At 38.5% G+C, this 20,334-nt stretch overlaps 1 protein-coding gene across 1 annotated transcript; it reads right to left on the bottom strand.

Annotated features, from left to right (window-relative positions):
• Positions 1-1,532: 1,532 nt before the first annotated feature.
• On the bottom strand, positions 1,533-17,840 carry rcor1 (REST corepressor 1). The gene is made up of 13 exons (XM_041813213.1): positions 17,231-17,840; positions 17,072-17,131; positions 12,997-13,077; positions 12,860-12,912; positions 10,655-10,816; positions 10,461-10,579; positions 7,461-7,539; positions 7,310-7,357; positions 6,119-6,265; positions 5,894-5,971; positions 3,387-3,444; positions 2,391-2,641; positions 1,533-2,048 (listed from the first exon to the last, which is right to left on the bottom strand). The coding sequence occupies exons 1-13, from the start codon at positions 17,418-17,420 to the stop codon at positions 2,001-2,003; spliced, it is 1,374 nt and encodes a 457-aa protein (XP_041669147.1). The 5' UTR covers positions 17,421-17,840; the 3' UTR covers positions 1,533-2,000.
• Between the last annotated feature and the right edge of the window lie 2,494 nt (positions 17,841-20,334).

The raw sequence follows: 20,334 nt of genomic DNA, 5'->3' as shown, positions 1-20,334 counted from the left end.
GCAGCTCAGGCCTCCAGATAACGACATATTTCTCATATTATTGTTTAATGTGACGTTTTCCTGATTTATCATTTTTATATTTGATTTGATTTTAACCATCAGAGGGCGCTGAGGCCATTTTGTGGTTATTTTTTATTCCTTTTATTGTTATTATTATTATTATTACCCTGTGTTCATGCTAATAACTTACCTTTTTGGGGGCTAAGTTTGATCACAAAATAATTTTAAAATTTTAATATCAGAACGTGTAAAGGGCCAGTAATAATCTTGGTAGACTTTCATATCCATCCAGGCTGTTGGCGACCAAATCTACCCCGTTAAAACCACAGCGTTTTCACTCTGTTCCAAAATTCTGAGGTTTTTGCATTGAAACTAGCACTGAAAGGGTTAAATTCCTAACAAAAGAAAACATTTAGATTGGATATTTTTGATCTGGTCTGATCCTGATAAAAGTTGAAAAATGCCAATCTTTATTTTTTCAAGATTATTTATTAAAAGCTTTAAAATATCTATTTTTTAAAAAAATCACTGTTGCTGATCATTATTGGCATAGTCAAGGCTGTAATTATACTCAAGGAAATCAAATTTGCAGCAGTAGCAAATGAAAAATAATTAATGTTAGACACAAATATCAGGGTTTTAAATGTAAGCTAGCACTGAAAGGGTTACATTCCTACAGATGAATCAATATTTAATATTAATTATCAGGTCTGATCTTGGTTTAAAAAATCATGTAAGAAAGTGGACTTTCTTTAAGTATTTTATTGCAATTTATGCCTTGTGTCCATTTTAGAGCAACAATTTATTAAAATTAAAATAATAAAATGTACAAAAAGAATAAAGCCTAAAATCAGAGTTGTTGCCTGTTAGTAGAATATAAAGCTGTGATTCGACCCTTCAAGGAGATTCAATTTGCATGTAGTATGTGAAAAATATTCTTTCTTAAAATTATAATCCTCAGGGGTTTTGCACTCAAACTGGCTTTTATAATTAGTTAATAGTATACACTATTATTAATTTATTATGGTTTTTTAATATGATATATATGGTGTAATGTCCATATGGTGAATTTACTTTATTTTTATTTTATCCTTTATTTATTTATTTATTTTGGTCATTTGATTTAATTTATTTAAGCCTTAAAATCATTATAATTTCCATTTTCTTTAACCTCTGATATGTTTACTGATCTTATTTCATTTTGTTTTTGAAACGTGAAATAACTGTATGTGCCAGTAGTGGATACTGTTTGTGTATTTTGCAAGTGCTAATAAAACAATCTTTAAAAAACAAAACAAATCAAAAAAATGGGCTTTTAAAGGGTTAATAACAAAGAATTACTCAGTATTTGATATTGATGATAAGATCTGATTGATTTAAAAATAAAGAAGCAGAACTTTGAAAAAACTATTGTTTATTTTTTGTGTATTTTTGAAGCCATCTGAGGGTTAATGTGAGCGCGCGTCTGCTCGTAGATTTTAAATCGCTAACGTCACCTTTACCTGATAAAGAAGCTCAAACAGGATTAGAACTCAAATTTAGATTCAAATCTCTTTATTAAAAGCAGCAAACAGCCGATAAAAGAGCAGAAACTCAGGAAGAAAAATTCATTTATTGATGAACTTTGGTTTCATTTCTCTAAAAAGGTCCTAAAATCCCAGAAACGCAATGACATCATCAGGACAGGTGACGCTCCCTACCTGCGTGACATCATCCAGTATGGCTGCTTCAGCTGACCCCACCCTCAAAAACCCTCCACTCATACAGAAACAGAGAAATAAAGTCAAATAAAACTGAGATTAGAATAAAACTGAAATGAAAATAAAAGCAGAAATAAACACGCCCACCCACTTTGATTGACGGGTCAGTCTGTTTCCTGATTGGTCCAGAGCAAGCAGTGATAAAAGGTGACAGTTCATAACCTTTACCTGATCGTTTAAACACAAAAATATCAAATAAACACATGATGACATCATTAACCAGGGCCGGGTCAGACTGCCTCAGGAGGCCAGGGGCTTCTGGGAGTCCATCTGAGAGGGGGCGGAGTCCTGCAGAGAGAAGAAACGGCGATTTGTTAGGCATTAAAAGAGAAACTCCTCTGCAGATAAAGCAAGATTAAATCCAGCTGACAGACCGGGACAGCTCTGAGTCCGTGAGCTGATTTCACTGACGTTACTTTGGAGAAACCAGTTTTCACATTAAAGGGTTTTTACGTCTAAATTTAATCGATCATGACTGATTAATAAAACCAATAAAAGAGGGGGTGAATACTTTCTACAGGCTCTAAGTCTGACATGGATGGTTATGACATCATGGTGAAAAATGAATGGGATTTCCTGCAGACAGAGAGCATTCTGGGATCTGTAGTAAACACTGAGACTCTTCCTCACCTCCTTTGTCTCCTTCGTAGGAACCTCCTCTTCCTCGGGACACACCTCCATCTTGTCCTCCATCTTGTCGTCCTCTTCAGCTCCTCCCCCAGCGCCGCTCTCCACCCCGTGCTCTGCCTCCCACTCCTGAAGAACCTCGTCTAGGTTAAACCTCCGCCGGTAGTTCACCAGGAAGTTCTTCACCTGGACCACCGACTTGTTCCCAATCACGTCTGAGATCGCCTGGAAATCCCGCCCATACTTCCTGATGGCTGTGAGTCATTGGAGAGAGGGAGAGTCACCAACCAATCACTGACAGAGACTAAAATAATACAGCCGAGGTGTAAGTGACCCAGGTAATATTAACATTTAAGACCAAAGAGCAGAACACTGGTGATGTAACATTCTTTTTTACAACTGCACCAAGTCACACAAGGGAGGGAAAAAGGAATGTTCTCTCAATTCAAAAAACTGACAAGGTTTCAATTTAACATCAAACGGCCTGTACCCACTTTAACTATGTCTGACCATCTGGAGAAAAGAGCAGTTGAGGAAAAGACCCCAACATCCCCAGCTTCACAAACATCCTGGCCTCTGCCTTTGAAAAAGATGTCATCCTTTTAAAGCTTACAAACATTTCATTCTTGCCTTTAAAGATGATGTGATCAAAGCGTATACAACATTCCATTCTTTCCATTAAAGATGATATCATCAAAACTTCCAAAACATTCCATCCTTGCCTTTTATATCATGTCATTTAAGCTCATACATCATTCCATCCATTCTTTTGCATGCAGGCCAGTAGAGTCACCCAGTTGTCATTCCAGTCTAACCAGTAACTGTCAATGTTTCTTGTCTGGACAGTGAATCAGTGAGTCCATTAAAAGCTCCTTTATGATAAAACAAAGGAGAAAAGCTGTTAAAGAGGCTCAGCTAGCTAGCCTCTTAGCTCAGTCTTAGACTCCTCTGGCTTTGCTAGCCAGGGTCCATGTGCTAACAGGTAGTTCAGGTTTTTACCTTGAACAGCGAGAAGCTGCTCCTCTGTGGTCCAGCGAGTGTTAAACTTCTGATTGACCTGAAACGAGCAGAGAGAGTGAAACTGGGCAAACAGTCAGTAGGTGGCTGTTGTGCTGCTGCCATTACGTTTACATGCTGACAGCACGTTTACATGCTGCCATTATGTTAACATGCAGACAGCACGTTTACATGCTGCCATTACAATTTCATGCTGCCATTATGTTTACATGCTGCTAGTACGTTTACATGCTGACAGCACGTTTACATGCTGACAGCACGTTTACATGCTGCCATTACGTTTACATGCTGCCATTACGTTTACATGCTGACAGCACGTTTACATGCTGCCATTACGTTTACATGCTGACAGCACGTTTACATGCTGCTAGTACGTTTACATGCAGACAGTACGTTTACATGCTGCCATTACATTTACATGCTGCCATTACGTTTACATGCTGCCATTACGTTTACATGCTGCCAGTACGTTTACATGCAGACAGCACGTTTACATACAGACAGCACGTTTACATGCTGCCATTACGTTTACATGCAGACAGTAAGTTTACATGCTGCTAGTACGTTTACATGGTGCCATTACATTTACATGCTGCCATTACATTTACATGCTGCCATTACGTTTACATGCAGACAGTAAGGTTACATGCTGCTAGTACGTTTACATGGTGCCATTACATTTACATGCTGCCATTACATTTACATGCTGCCATTACGTGTACATGCAGACAGTAAGGTTACATGCTGCTAGTACGTTTACATGGTGCCATTACATTTACATGCTGCCATTACATTTACATGCTGCCATTACATTTACATGCTGCCATTATGTTTACATGCTGCCAGTACGTTTACATGCAGACAGCACGTTTACATGCTGCCATTACGTTTACATGCAAACAGCACTTTTACATGCTACCATTACGTTTACATGCAGACAGCACGTTTACATGCAGACAGCACGTTTACATGCTGCCATTACGTTTACATGCTGCCATTACGTTTACATGCTGACAGCACGTTTACATGCAGACAGCAAGTTTACATGCAGACAGCACGTTTACATGCTGACAGCATGTTTACATGCTGCCATTACGTTTACATGCACACAGCAAGTTTACATGCTGACAGCACGTTTACATGCTGCCATTACGTTTATATGCTGACAGCACGTTTACATGCTGCCATTACAATTACGTGCTGCCATTACATTTACATGCTGCTAGTACGTTTACATGCTGCCATTACGTTTACATGCTGCCATTACGTTTACATGCAGACAGCACGTTTACATGCTGCCATTACAATTACATGCAGACAGTACGTTTACATGCTGCAATTACAATTACATGCTGCCATTATGTTTACATGCCGCTAGTATGTTGACATGCAGACAGTACGTTTACATGCTGCCAATACGTTTACATGCTGACATTACGTTTAAATGCAGACAGCACGTTTACATGCTGCCAGTACGTTTACATGCTGTCAGTAAGTTTACATGCTGTCAGTACGTTCACATGCTGTCAGTAAGTTTACATGCTGTCAGTACGTTCACATGCTGTCAGTAAGTTTATATGCAGACAGTACGTTTACATGCTGCTAGTATGTTTACATGCCGTCAGTATGTTTACAAGCAGACAGTATGTTTACATGCTGCCAGTACATTTAAATGCTGTCAGTACGTTTACATGCTGCCAGTACATTTAAATGCTGTCAGTACGTTTACATGCTGTCAGTACATTTAAATGCTGTCAGTACGTTTACATGCTGTCAGTAAGTTTACATGCTGTCAGTACGTTTACATGCTGCCAGTAAGTTTACATGCTGTCAGTAAGTTTACATGCTGCCATTACGTTTACATGCTGTCAGTACGTTTACATGCTGCCAGTAAGTTTACATGCTGTCAGTAAGTTTACATGCTGTCAGTAAGTTTACATGCTGTCAGTACGTTTAAATGCTGTCAGTACGTTTACATGCTGCCAGTAAGTTTACATGCTGTCAGTAAGTTTACATGCTGTCAGTACGTTTACATGCTGCCAGTAAGTTTACATGCTGTCAGTAAGTTTACATGCTGCCAGTACGTTTACATGCTGTCAGTAAGTTTACATGCCTTCATTAAGTTTACATGCTGTCAGTATGTTTACATGCTGCCAGTACGTTTACATGCTGTCAGTACGTTTACATGCTGCCAGTACGTTTACATGCAGACAGTACGTTTAAATGCTGTCAGTACGTTTACATGTCGTCAGTATGTTTACATGCTGCCAGTACGTTTAAATGCTGTCAGTAAGTTAACATGCTTTCAATACGTTTACATGCTGTCAGTACGTTTACATGCTGCCAGGAAAAGTCAGATTTTCCTGTTTGTTCTGGACTTTAAGAACCCGGGTGACCGGCTCACATGGGTACTTAAATAACAGAATTTAGCCGTAACTGTAGCCTGTCTTAACTGTGAATGTAAACAACCTGAGTGTTGCCATGGTTACCTCAGGCTGTCTGAACTCGCTGACCCCGGTGCTGAGTTTGTCTTTAAGAGCACTGTTGGACTGTTTGATGGTCTGGATCTGAAACACAGAGGGAGGAGAGCAGAGATGATCAGACAGTGAATACTTTAAAGCTTCATAGAGGACCAATGATTTAGTCCTCATCTGTTCTTAACCCCCCCTCGCCCTGCAGATCCAGATCCAGTATTCTAGCCTCTCTAGACTCGCCTGTCTCTTGATGGAGACCAGCTGGCTGTCCAGCTGTCTGATGAGACCCTGAGGAGACGTCGAGGAGAGCGAGACGATGTCCTGCTGGTTCAGAAACATACCCCGAGGTGGACGCTTCTTCATCCGCTGAGACGCCTTACTGCCCGCCTAGAACCAAACAGAGATGGGTTAATGATCGTACCTGTCTGTGGGAGAGAGACCGGTCCAGGGTCGACCCAGGAAGTCTCTAAATCTACTCCACAAGGTAAATGTGCAGACAAGGCCATCCATAAGGGGGGAGAAATGGGAGAACTTTCTGGGGCCCAGCCAAACTGGGGACCAGCAAAATCATGATCCATTATCAAGATAAACTGTGGTATTTTATATTTAACCTGAATAATAACCTCTCTGATCAAAGAAACACATTTTAATTCATTTGTGGAGTAATTAGCCCTCTTAAAATGTAAACCCTTCTGTTAAAAACAGAATTAAAATACATTAAAAATTGCTAAAATGGGTTAATAATGGCAAAATGGTGGGGAAATGAGATTTTAAAAATAGCAGAAATGTGTTAGAAGTGCAAAAATTACATTAAAGTAGCAAAAAATTACCAAAAAATGACAAAAATGGGCTAATTAGGTGGTAAAATGGGATTAAAAAGTGTCTGAAATGGTGTTAAGTGTCAAAAATAGTTGGAAATTTGGTAAAATGGGATGAAAATTGATATAAACTGACAAAAAAGGGTTAGCTGAGGTAGAAATAATCAGAAACGGGCAAAAATGGGCATATCAAATTGTGAAATGTGGCTTAAAAGTAGGTCAAAGGGGTTAATAGTGGCAATAATGGGTCAACAGAGCCAACAATAGGCAGAGAGTGGTGAGAATTGGTTTAGACGTGGCAAAAACAGGCATATAAAAGTGGTTGAAAGGGTTTAATTTGACGAAAAATGGGTTTTAAGTTGCAAAAATAGGTTAAAATTAGGCAACAGTGTAGTGTCAACAGTGTAATTCAAAAATATTCTTAGTTTTTTTAAGCAACTTGGAGACCCCCTCTCAGTGTCTCGCGACCCCCAATGGGGCCCCGATCCCAAGGTTGAGAACCCCTGCTCTAAAGGATGCTCCCATGTTTCCTTTCATCAATAAACCTGATCAGTAAACCTCTCTAACCAAAGAGGATTATTCTAGCAGACATGATGCTGTCTGGTGTTGTTACCTTGAGTCCAGCAGGTTTGACCTCTGACCTCTCCGATCCAGAGCTCACCTGAAACAGAAGGTCACAGAATAAACCGAATCCTCAGGTTTTAGTGTCTCTCCTGCTGGAGGAGAGAGACTCTTTAGTCCATCAATAATAAAACACGCCTCACCTCCTTCTTCTCTTCTTTGTTTGGGTCGAACTCTGAGTCGCTCTGGGGGTTTACGTTTCCCTCCTCGGCCTCTTCGTCACTGAAACAAACGTTTGAAATGTTGGCATGAATCCACCAATCAGGGCGGGAGACTGAAGCTGGCTCTTTACAGGAAGGTTGTCAAAAACTCTGATTCTTATTTCAGACTCATTTCAACCATCAACAGCATCACAAAGTGCTGAAACGTGTAACGAAGTTGCACAAATATTGGGACATTTGGGTAAAAAAACATCACAAAAACAGAGCAACAGAGTTTCAAAGGTGTTCAGCTATGTTGCTAATGTTTATGGTAAAGATAATTTGACTTTAATCATCCTAACCTGTACAGAAACTCTGCAGCTGTTTAGTTTTTTCAGACAGGTGAAATCATTTTAATTCAGATTTTTGGAAATGGTTCAATTCCCCCAGACTCCTATTAGAGTTTAAACCCAGCAGCCCTCGTTACGTGTTTCACCTCAGGACTGTAAGCTCCGCCTCCTCTGTCATCATTAACATCCTCAGTATGCTGATGATGTGCAGCTCTACGTCTACACTGGTATTTACGAACATTTATCTGAAACAGATGTCATTAAAGACCGCGCCTCTACTGATGAGAAACTGAGACAGCAGGAGTTAGTCTGGCTGGATTTTTCTAGAGGTCACATAATCAGGCTTTAATAACAAAAATATGTGACCCTGTCCACAGTCAGCCCAACAGTAAACCAACCCCCCCCCCCCCCCCCGCCTTTCAGAAAATGTGCGCTGAAACAAGCGATTCTTAGATTTTCCCCTCATGATGTCATGTGGGGAGTTAGCCCTGCCCCCAGGTTATGTTGGCCCTCCCTGCTTTGAAGAAAGTCCCACCCTCCTCTCCTGAACCTCCTCTTAGATGGAAGATCAGGAGAGCCACATCCATTTCCTGAGAGGGGCGGAGTCAGGGGCGGAGTCAGACAGCTCAGTCAGACACAGAACAGCTGGTTGGAGATCAGTAACACCTCCTAAGTTCAAACATCCGTCTGAACAGGAAGAATTTACTTTCCTAAATCCACACTAACGCCCGAAAATTTCTGTGGACATATCTGTGAAATATCCCATAAAAATACCCCAAAATTTCCTTTAAAGAGGATCTAAAATGTGTCAGGGAAACTTAATAATAAAGCCTAAAGCTCCGAATAAAAACTTAAAATAATTCCATAGAAAATCCTGAACATTTCTGAGACGATCAGATTCCCCCTAAAATCTCTGAGCCAATTCCTCAGATTTTTACATTCCCCAAACTCCGTGAAAATGTCAGCAAACATCCAAAATACTTCATGAAAATTCCTGTGAATGTATTCAATGCCCCGTAATTCCCAAAATGAAATAAAGATCCCAGATTTCCTTACAGACAGAATCCGCTGGTTCTGATCAGGGCTGAAAGAGAGGAGTTTTTAGACATGCAGAAATCAATACTGGAGTGTTTTTACACCAACAAACTTCACAGGATTGTTCTGGGGACCTCTGAGACCGATATAAACTTTAAAATAAGAGAAACAATAAATTCTTTAATAATAGATGTGTACAAGTATTATTAGAGTTGCTGCTGAGCAAAAGATTTATCAGTATCATTTGATTTTCACAAGAATCAAATCAAAGTTTAAAATCAACCACCACTGAGACACGTGGTGAACCTCAGGGATATTTACTGGGTCTTCTTTACTGCTGTGTCCTTTTTAAATTTTCACATTAAATATTTATCATTATTTCATTTTTATATTTTATTTTCTATTAATTAATTAATTTAAATTTTATTATTAGATATTATTTTTATTAATTATTTTTTAATTTTTTTATTGTATTTTATATTTTATTATTATCTATTATTTTTTATGAAGTATTTTTTTATATTTTATATTATATTTTTTAAATAAATCATGTTTGAGTTTATATCTTTACACGTCAGCATCATTACAGTCCGTCTCAAAAACAACATGACTGGTGAGAGTGAGCTGTAGCTCCAGAAACACTCAACAGTACGGACAATCATTCATGTAATTCAGACGTGTGTAGGAGTCCACCTGAAACTTCCAAGCTTTGAAAACAAGGACTAACTGAACTTCCAGGGCCTCAGACGGCCTTTCTCTGCTGTGGTTTTTAAAAACGTCCGTCTCCTCTGCTCTTTTAGATTCACTCTGTCTTCAGTGAGCCGATGATGTGCAGTTGTGCTCCAGTCTAAATCGCTGCTAATAAAGAATATTAGTCTCAAAATCAACAAAGACAACCGAAACCCAAACACTCCTCTGGTAATGATAAACTCTCTGCTCCCTGTGGGAGTTTACTGGACATTCTTTTTAAAAAAAACAAGAAACTGCCAAATACTGGCTGTTTAAGGCGTCTATTTTTTCTGCTGTGGTGTCCAACAGATATAAATGTTAGCTCATGTTCACTAGAATCATGCCAGAGTTTAAAATTCAGTAACCATGCTACCATGTGGAGTTCCTCAGGGCAGTGTAACGGCTCCTCTTCTCTTTTAAATGCACTTTATGTCTTCTAACATCCTCAGTGTGAAAATAAAGGATATTTGATGTAGAAGAGAGAAAGATTGATCAAAATGGTTTAATAGAGATCAGCTGTTGGAGCTTTTCTGTGTAATTTAGACGCCAGAACTTGGCTGCAGCTTCTGATGATAAAAACAAGAATATTTGGAGACTTTGATTTTGTCGCTGTAATATCAAACACGTATCAGTATATTTGATTTTTCTAGAATCACAGATAAAAATCTGATATGATGACAGATGATTGGAAACTAGCATGTTAGAATGCTAATGCTAACGTTCAGTAGCAGCGTGACGTCCTCCAGCCTGATCTAGTTCCACCTTCAGACCACGTCTCTGGTAAATCTGGCTCTAACGGAGGGTTAAACTGGTCGTTTGATGGTGATATCGCTCACGTTCCCGGTGTTTCCTGACACCAGGTGTCACCTGTGCAGCGGCGGCGGCTCACCTGTCGTCTCTCTCTCTCTTCTGTTTCCTCGTCTGCCGGTCCATCAGACTGGTTTTGCTGCGACTCTTCTTCCAGGAGTAATAGAAGCGGACCAGGCTGGCGATGGACTTATCAGGTAGCTGCAGAGAGAGTCAGACCAGGATCAACATGAACGCCACACTGGTCACAGTGGTTACACTGGGTTTAATGGTTACCATCTGCTGGATGCGGTGGAAGCTCTTCCCATGGAAGCTGAAGGCTTGTTCAAACAGAACTCTGTCCTCCACCGTCCACTCGTCAGGAAACGGCGTGAAGTTTGGGAGGTCAGCCAGAGACTTCTCGATGTTGTGTTTGTGCCAAAAGAGCATGCCCAGAGCCTGGGGGGGGGGGAGGAAGTTAATGGTGGGCGCAGACCAAGCTCTGCTGTCCTCACACATTCATACCCGTACCACGGCGGCGTGATGGTCAGTGTTCTGTTTAACCTGCAGAGATGCTAACAGCTAACAGACGGACCAATCATCACGCTGACGTCTCTGTGAGGCTCAGGGTGAAGGTGATCAGGCCGTAAATATGAAGGATGTGCACCATTAGCTGCTCATACGACTAAAAACGTTCTCTTTGTAGTCGGCACCGCTCCAGCCTGAGTCTGAGAGCGGCCTACGCACCTGAGCCGAGTATAAAACTAACGCCAACAGGAGGTCTGCCTGATGAGGAGCCTCAACGCCACTACTCTGGTGAAATAAATCACCTGGAGCTCTCCAGAAAGTAAGACAGCCTTTTTTGTCCTTTTGCAGCTCCGGCCCACCTCGGCCTGGACGAGCACGAAGCTTTTACAACAGCAGACTGACCCTTAGACCAGAGGTTCTCCACCTTTACAGCCCACGACCCCCAAAATGAAGGTGTCAGAGACCGGGGACCCCACTGGACCTGAAGGTGGTTGAACAGCCAGGAACATTCAGAACAGTCATGTGGAGACAAGGCCGTCTATAAGGGGGAGAAATGGGAGAGCTTTCTGGGACCCAGCCAAACTGGGGGCCAGCAAAATCCTGGCCATGTAGTAAGTAGCCCTCTTAAAAATGTAAATCCTTCAGTTAAAACAAGACTTAAAATAGGTTAAAAATAGCTAAAATGGGTTATTAATGGTGGGAAAAGTGGTGAAATTAGATTTTAAAAGGAGCAGAAATGGGTTAGAAATGTCAAAAATTAATTAAAAATGGAAAAAAAATAATCAAAACGTGGCAAAAATGGGTTGAAGTGGCAAAAATGGACACATGAAGTGGTAAAAGGGGATTAAAAAGTGTCTGAAATGGCGTGAAAGTGTCAAAAAATAGGTGGAAATTTAGTGAAATAGGATGAAAAATTGATATAAAATGACAAAGCTGAGGCAGAAATATTCAGAAACTGGCAAAAATGGGCTTTTCAAATTGTGAAATGTGGCTTAAAAAGTGGTTAAAGGGGTTAATAGTGGTAATAATGTGCCAACAGAGCCAACAATAGACAGAGAGTGGCAACATTTGGTTTAGAGGTGGCAAAAACAGGCAGAAGAAAGTGGTGGAAAGGGTTAAAAAGGGACAGAAATGGGTTAAAATTGACAAAATTGGTGTAAAGTGGCAACAGTGAAATTCAAAAATGTTAGTTTTTAAGGCATCTGGAGACCCCCTCTGGGGTCCTCCTGTGTTGAGAGCCACTGCTGGAGAGCATCTAGATCAGTGATCAACTGGCGGCCCGGGGGCCACATCCGGCCCCTGAAGATTCTCAACATCAGACAACGTGCAGAGGAAAATATGATGTGGTGTTTTTAAAAGCACTGGCTCGGTGTTTGGTCCGTTTTACAGAACTCCATCCGTCAGTCGTTAGTGAATACATGTGATAAACTCGTTAGTCTGCTCTTGATTAAAGCCGCCGTTTCCCACATCAAATTTCTGCTCCGGGCCTTTTAGAAATCAATGTTTCCTCCCAGAGAGCCTCAACAACAGATGGGTTTCCTGCCCATATTACCCACCAATCACAACACAGGATTTTAGCATCAAACCCAGTAACAGACGACAAACCCCCCACAGAAATATGTAGCCAAAATAATGCTACCGCCCCCTGGTGGCAGTAGAAATGTAGGCGACTGGGACTGATCTCACAGCCAAAGGTAATTCATGATCTGAAGAACAAAATAAAAAATGATGTTAACTGGACCAAAATATGTTTTAAATGTTCGTTTATGTGAAGCCTGGTCCTGGTAGCACTGTGGTTGAGCCCTGGTCTAGAGCGTCCACCTCTGTTGCCATGGTTACTGACAGGTATAAATACACTTGGACTGTGGTTTCAGAGTTTAGGACTTTCAGCACAGAGACGACCCCCAGACAGACTTCAGAGAGGCAGACCCTGATCCCAGCTCAGAGCTGGACTCCAGGTGTCCCCAGGTTTACCTGCTCCATGTTGTATCCGTGCTTCTCCTTGGCGATGGCGATGTACTCGTCCACTGGAGACAGAAACAAAGGTTCAGACTCACAAACATGGCGCTGGTTTATTTGATGTTCTTTATGAATAAATCAGAGATTCTTACGCTGCATCTGGTTCAGACAGCTGCTGGGGATCCAGACCAACATGCCCAGGTTCTCTCTCTGGTGAGCGGCTTTGGCCACGTCTACAAACACAGACGGACACGAAAGAACGTAAGACTGACCCGAGAGAGCTCTGACACTGGGCTCTTCTGACCTCTAGACTCTCTAATGGATGTCTAGTCAGCCTTAATGAGCAATTATACATCCATTTCAACTGAGAAGAACATTTGAAATCATTTAGATACCTTATATTTTTAATATTTACCTCTTTTTTTAAAATAGAAACTTTAATAATCAAGACATCTGAGACCAGTAACACCTCATAAGTTCAAACATCCATCTGAAGAGGAAGAATTTACTTTCCTAAATCCACACTAATGCCCAAAATTTCTGTGGAAATATTAGTAAAATATCCCCTAAAACTACCCCAAAAGTTCCTTTACAGAGGATCTAAAATGTGTCGGTGAATCTTTATCATAAAACCTAAACATCCAAGTAAAAACTTCATTTATTACATAGAAATTCATGAAAATTTCTCAGCCAGCCAATCAGATTACTCTAAAATCTCTGAGCCAATTCCTCAGATTTTACATTCCTCAAACAGGGTTTCTCAACCTTTTCAGCCCGTGACCCCCCCAATAAAGACACCAGAGACCGGGGACCCCCACTGGACCTGAAGGTGGCTGAACAGCCATGAGCATAAGAGGGATCAAAGTTAGACCAGAGTTCCTCAACCAAAGAGCCAAATAGTTGAAAAATACCGCCGCAAGAGCCACAATCTCAGTGGTGAAAAGTGGTAAAAATGGCTCGAAGTAGCAATAAAAATTGGTTAAAGGTGGCAAAAATGGTCAAAATGCAGCAAAAATGAGTGAGAAGTGACCAAAACATGAGTTACAGGTGGCAAAAAATGCTCAGAAAGCAGTCAAGAGTGGCAAAAATGGGCAAAAAAAAGGAAACAAGTGGTATTAAATGGAAAAAGGTAGCTTATTTAGATGAAAAGTGGCAAAAATGGTTAAGAAAAGAGTAAATATGGAATAAAAGTAGCAAAAATGGGGAAAAAGTGGCAAAAAGAAGTTGCAAAAAATGGTCAAAAAATTGGAAAAAAGTGGTATTTAATGGCAAAGGGTAGCTAAAATGGGTGAAAAGTGGCAAAAATGGTGAAAATGGCAAAAAGTTTCCACTTTTTCAGTTTTTTGGGGGGAATAATATTTAAAATAAAGACATAAAAGAGCCACACGTTGAGTATCACTGAGTGGTTATTAACCTTTATTTAACCAGGTTGGTCCCATTGAGATTAAAAACCTCTTTTTCAAGGGAGACCCGGCCGAGACAGGCAGCAGCAAAAACACAAAGCTACAGACGGAAATACAAGGAGAGACAGAGTACAATTTACAAAACACAACGTTTTGGATTAAAACCATCGATGAGTCATATCTAGGGAATCAATTGTTCAAACAGCCAAGTTAAAACATCACCATCCTATAGAATCTGCTTCCACATCTTTCATTTTAGATTTAAAAACATTTAAGGACACCAGCTCCTTGAGCTTTAAGTCATTCTGCAGCTGATCCCTGGCTGAGGGTGCAGAGTAGCCAAAAGCCCTTTTCCCAATTTCTGTCCGAGCGTTTGGGACGGAGAGCATAAAGAGGTCCTGAGAACGCAAAGACTACTGTCCGGTACTTCTGTGCATGATAAAAACACAAAGATAGAGGTAGGATGGTATCTACATTTCATACTTAAGCTGAATAATAACCACTCTAGTAATATAAATATACATCCATTTTCTTAAAAATTGAATTGAAATGCGTTAAAATGTTTAAAAAAGGAAGTGAATTAGAGTTCAAAAGTAGCAGAAACAGGGTAATGTGGCAGAAATGAACATAAAATGTGGTAAAACAGGATTAAAACGTGGCAGAAATAGAGAAAGAGGTGTAAAAATGTCTGGAAAGAGTTTAAATGGTATTTAAAAGTTTGAAATAGTGGTTTAAACTGGCTAAAATGGGTAACCTGAGGCAGAAAAATAGGCAGAAATTGACAGAAATGGGTAAAACTGGCAAAAATCGGCATAACAAATCGTGAAATGTGGTTAAAATGGGCAAAAATGTGTGCGAAATAGGCAGAAAGGGGCAAGAATTGGAATAGAAGTGACAAAAACAGGCAGAAGAAAAGCGATGGAAAGGGTTTAAAGTTGAAAAAAATGGGTTTAGAGTGGCGAAAATATGCTTAAAATGGGCAAAAAATAGTGGGAAAAGGTGATAAAATGGGCCATGGTTTGGCAAAATTAGTGTAAAGTGGCAAAAGAAGGTAAAATGGGTCCAAACTGTGCAGAAGTTGATTTTAAAAAAGTGTCACATAATAGGAACAAAATGGGTGGGAAAAGATCATTTTTAAATTTCCTTCATTTTTTTAAGGCATCTGGCGACCCCCAAGGGGTCCTGACCCCCAAGTTAAGAACCACTGCTTTAGAAGAGAAGAGGACCTGGACCCCAGCCCTGAGGTACTCCATGTCACTAGGGTTGTTGGATCCTGAACTCTGATACGATTCTAGGAGCTGTTGGTTACGTCGTATATAAAGTCATTCTGTCAGCTGTTGGGTCCAGAACGCCGCGATGGCGCCAGCAGCAGCTGCCACTGCTGGGTCAGGTACCTGACCCCAGATCTGACCCCCCGCTCAGGGGTCGCCAGGAAAAACAACAGGAGCGGCGGTATGTGACCAGGCTGAGGCCTCGGGTTTATTCCACACCTAAAGACGGCGCTAAATTTCTGTGCTCTCAAACCGAGCGCTGCTACGGCAGCTCAGATGGACAAAACAGCTGTTTTCAGGCAGCGTCAGATGGCCCCGGTGTGTTTAGGGCTTTACTGAGGATTGTTGTTGATGCTGAAAGACTCAGGCAGACTCAACGCGAGGCTCTTTTCTGTCTTAATTTGAAAAACACGGAATTATCCCAAAAATCTTAAAGCCAACTTTTTTGCCCCTTTTCCCCCATCTAACCTACCTTGTGCCATTAAATACCACTTCTTTCCCATTTTTGCCCTTTTACACCACTTTTCACCCATTTAAGCTACCTTTTGCCGTTAAATACACCTTTTTCCTGATTTTTTGGCCTATTGTTGCCACTTCTTTTTGCCCGTTGAAGCTACGTTTTTCCATTAAATACCACTTGTTTCCTGGTTTTGCTCATTTTGCCACTATCAACTGCTTTTTGCCCATTTTAGTCAATTCATACCCATCTTTTGCCATGTTTTCACCACTTATGGACCATTTTTGGCACCTGTAACTCATTTTTGTCACTTCCACTCATTTTCGCTATTTTCTGACCATTTTCCACCTTTTCCTCCCCATTTTTACCCCTTCTCACACGTTTGCCACCTTTGATTTACCTTTAATGCTACTTCAGCTGTTTGTTTGTTTTTTACCACTTAGATTGTGGCTCTTGTAAAGGTATTTTTCAATAATTTGGCTCTTTGGTTGAGTAACGCTGGACTAAGTCAGTTTAAAATATGCTGAATATAATTATCAAAAACTAGATTATTCATCACTGATGATGATAAGGGGTCATATGAAGAAGAAGAAGAGTATTTTTGGTCATATTTTCCATCATAGTGAACAAAGAAACAGACATGTCCCCAGAAAGAAGCCGTTCCAGTGACAGAGGAGTCCTCGGTTTGATTAGAAACTCAGGAATCAAACACTTAAACAGGTTATGTCGTGGTAAAAACAGATTTCACTGGTAGAGTATCTTTAAACTGATCATTAGGCCTCTCACTAACTTTTTAAATCACCATGAATATAAACTACACCAGTATAAACCTGCTGATGTGTAAAACTGGACATAATGCCCAGCCCTAGGCAGAGCTGTTCACCACAGCAGAGACGTGTTAAAGAGCTAAAAGCTTTAAAATCCTCTCTATATTTAAATATTAACGAGCTAATGCCGAACTAGAACCAGTCTAAGCCTTCTTCTGTAGACCTGGGTCCACTTCCAGAGGACTAGAACCAGTCAGAGAGGTCTAGCCAGTCTCCTTCACTTCTGTTGTTCGAGGCTACCAATCCGCCTCCAGGCTACCGAGTCTTACCTGGGTCAAAGTCCGGAACCACGGCCTGGTATTGAGGCCCGACCCGCATCCCTCCTCCCCCTGTAGTGGAAGAAAACCAGACTTTAATGCTGAGGAGATACCAGGCCGGTAAAGTTCATCAAAGTCCCGATAAGTCCCCCGGTGATCGAGGCTACCCACCATGCTCCTCGTCGCTGCTGGAGCCTGAACTTCCTTCTTCCCAGCAGCTGTTGGTGCTGGTTCCATTACCGGACAGGCTCTTCCCGCCGGGGTTCGCTGCTGCCCCGGGGCCGCTGCTGCCGCTGCCCGCCGGGGCTCTGCCTCTCCGCTTCCCCGCAGCCTCCGGGTTTCTCTCCAGCATCGCCGGCATGAGGACGGAGGAGGCTCGGGCTGTAGCCTAGCTGCTAACTCAGGCTAACACTTAGCTAGTTAGCTTCACTGCCAGCTAACAGAACCGAGCCGGCTAACTGTCCCCGGAGCTAAGCTGACACTTCTGCCCGGAGAGGAGCGCTCAGGTTCGGACTGAAACGAGCACTCTGAGGCGGGAAGGATCCGGGACAGGAAGCAAACGGAAGCTAATTCCGCCACAGAGAGATGCTAACAGTTAAGCCGGAATCCCGCACTGAGTCCAAAAAGTTCCGGAACACACAGAAGGAACCAAAAAGAACCAGAAAGATCCAGACAGAACCAGACCAGGACCGAGGGACAGGCCCTGAGAGATAAAGTATCGATCTGAAACTGATCAGAGATCAGTGAGAGAGGCTGATCGATCAGAGAGGAGGAGCGACGGAGAGAGAGACCTCAGCTGGCACCAGACGTCACAAAAAATAAATAAATAAATAAAATAAAAATAAAAATAAAATCAGGACAAACCTGAAAATTATTCACAGAAATTAAAAATAAAATAAAAATAAAATCAGGATAAACCTGAAATTTATCCACAGAAATTAAAAATAAAATAAAAATAAAATAACAGAATAAAACCAGGAAAAATAAACCTGAAATTTATCCACAAAATAAAAATAAAAATAAAATCAGGATAAACCTGAAATTTATCCACAGAAATTAAAAATAAAATAAAAATAAAATCAGGATAAACCTGAAAATTATCCACAGAAATTAAAAATAAAATAAAAATAAAATCAGGATAAACCTGAAATTTATCCACAGAAATTAAAAATAAAATAAAAATAAAATCAGGATAAACCTGAAATTTATTCAGAGAAATAAAAAAATAAAATAAAAATAAAAATAAAATCAGGATAAACCTGAAATTTATCCACAGAAATTAAAAATAAAATAAAAATAAAATCAGGATAAACCTGAAATTTATCCACAGAAATTAAAAATAAAATAAAAATAAAATCAGGATAAACCTGAAAATTATCCACAGAAATTAAAAATAAAATAAAATAAAAATAAAAATAAAATCAGGATAAACCTGAAATTTATCCACAGAAATTAAAAATAAAATAAAAATAAAATCAGGATAAACCTGAAATTTATCCACAGAAATTAAAAATAAAATAAAATAAAAATAAAAATAAAATCAGGATAAACCTGAAATTTATCCCCAGAAATTAAAAATAAAATAAAAATAAAATCAGGATAAACCTGAAATTTATCCACAGAAATTAAAAATAGAATAAAAATAAAATCAGGATAAACCTGAAATTTATCCACAGAAATTAAAAATAAAATAGAAATAAAAATAAAATCAGGAAACACCTGAAAATTATTCACAGAATTAAATAAAATTAAATAAGATTAAATAAAAATGAAATCAGGATTAACCTGAAAATTATTCACAGAAATAAAAAATAAAATAAAATAAAATAAAAATAAAATCAGGATAAACCTGAAAATTATTCACAGAAATAAAATAAAATAAAATAAAAATAAAATCAGGATAAACCTGAAAATTATTCACAGAAATAAAAAAAAACATCAGAGTAAACCTGAAAATTAGTCACAGAGATGAAAAATAAAAATAAAATAAAATGTAAAAACCATGAGAGTAAACCTGAAAAATAGTCACAGAAATAAAAAAACATAAAAATAAACCTGAAAATTATTCACAGAAATAAAAAAAATCAAAATTAAATTGAATTAAATTAAAAAAAAACATCAGAATAAAACTGAACATTATTCACAGAAATAAAAAAAAAAATCAGAATAAACCTGAAAATTATTCACAGAAATAAAAAAAAACAGAATAAATCTGAAAATTATTCACAGAACTAAAAAAATAAAAATTAAATTAAATTAATTTAAAAGAAAAATCAGAATTAAACTGAAAATTATTCACAGAAATTAAAGAAAAATCAGAATTAAACTGAAATTTATCCACAGAAATTAAAAATAAAATAAAAATAAAATCAGGATAAACCTGAAATTTATTCAGAGAAATAAAAATATAAAATAAAAATAAAAATAAAATCAGGATAAACCTGAAATTTATCCACAGAAATTAAAAATAAAATAAAAATAAAATCAGGATAAACCTGAAATTTATCCACAGAAATTAAAAATAAAATAAAAATAAAATCAGGATAAACCTGAAAATTATCCACAGAAATAAAAAATAAAATAAAATAAAAATAAAAATAAAATCAGGATAAACCTGAAATTTATCCACAGAAATTAAAAATAAAATAAAAATAAAATCAGGATAAACCTGAAATTTATCCACAGAAATAAAAAATAAAATAAAATAAAAATAAAAATAAAATCAGGATAAACCTGAAATTTATCCACAGAAATTAAAAATAAAATAAAAATAAAATCAGGATAAACCTGAAAATTATCCACAGAAATTAAAAATAAAATAAAAATAAAATCAGGATAAAACTGAAATTTATTCAGAGAAATAAAAAAATAAAATAAAAATAAAAATAAAATCAGGATAAACCTGAAATTTATCCCCAGAAATTAAAAATAAAATAAAAATAAAATCAGGATAAACCTGAAATTTATCCACAGAAATAAAAAATAGAATAAAAATAAAATCAGGATAAACCTGAAATTTATCCACAGAAATTAAAAATAAAATAGAAATAAAAATAAAATCAGGAAACACCTGAAAATTATTCACAGAATTAAATAAAATTAAATAAGATTAAATAAAAATGAAATCAGGATTAACCTGAAAATTATTCACAGAAATAAAAAATAAAATAAAATAAAATAAAAATAAAATCAGGATAAACCTGAAAATTATTCACAGAAATAAAATAAAATAAAATAAAAATAAAATCAGGATAAACCTGAAAATTATTCACAGA

This window comes from Cheilinus undulatus, linkage group 18, assembly GCF_018320785.1.
Source record: "Cheilinus undulatus linkage group 18, ASM1832078v1, whole genome shotgun sequence".
NCBI lineage: Eukaryota > Metazoa > Chordata > Actinopteri > Labriformes > Labridae > Cheilinus > Cheilinus undulatus.
Note: the sequence above shows the minus strand (reverse complement) of the source record. Positions and strands in the feature narration are given on the sequence as shown.

What these genes read in the sequence shown, in the direction of transcription:
- rcor1 (XM_041813213.1), bottom strand. Translation starts at nt 17,420, where the DNA reads ATGCCGGCGATGCTGGAGAGAAACCCGGAGGCTGCGGGGAAGCGGAGA. An exon ending in TCCACCGCATCCAGCAGATG is followed by an intron (nt 10,580 to 10,654) that starts GTAACCATTAAA and finishes CTCTCTCTGCAG; the next exon opens with CTACCTGATAAGTCCATCGC. An exon ending in CTACGAAGGAGACAAAGGAG is followed by an intron (nt 2,049 to 2,390) that starts GTGAGGAAGAGT and finishes TTCTCTCTGCAG; the next exon opens with GACTCCGCCCCCTCTCAGAT.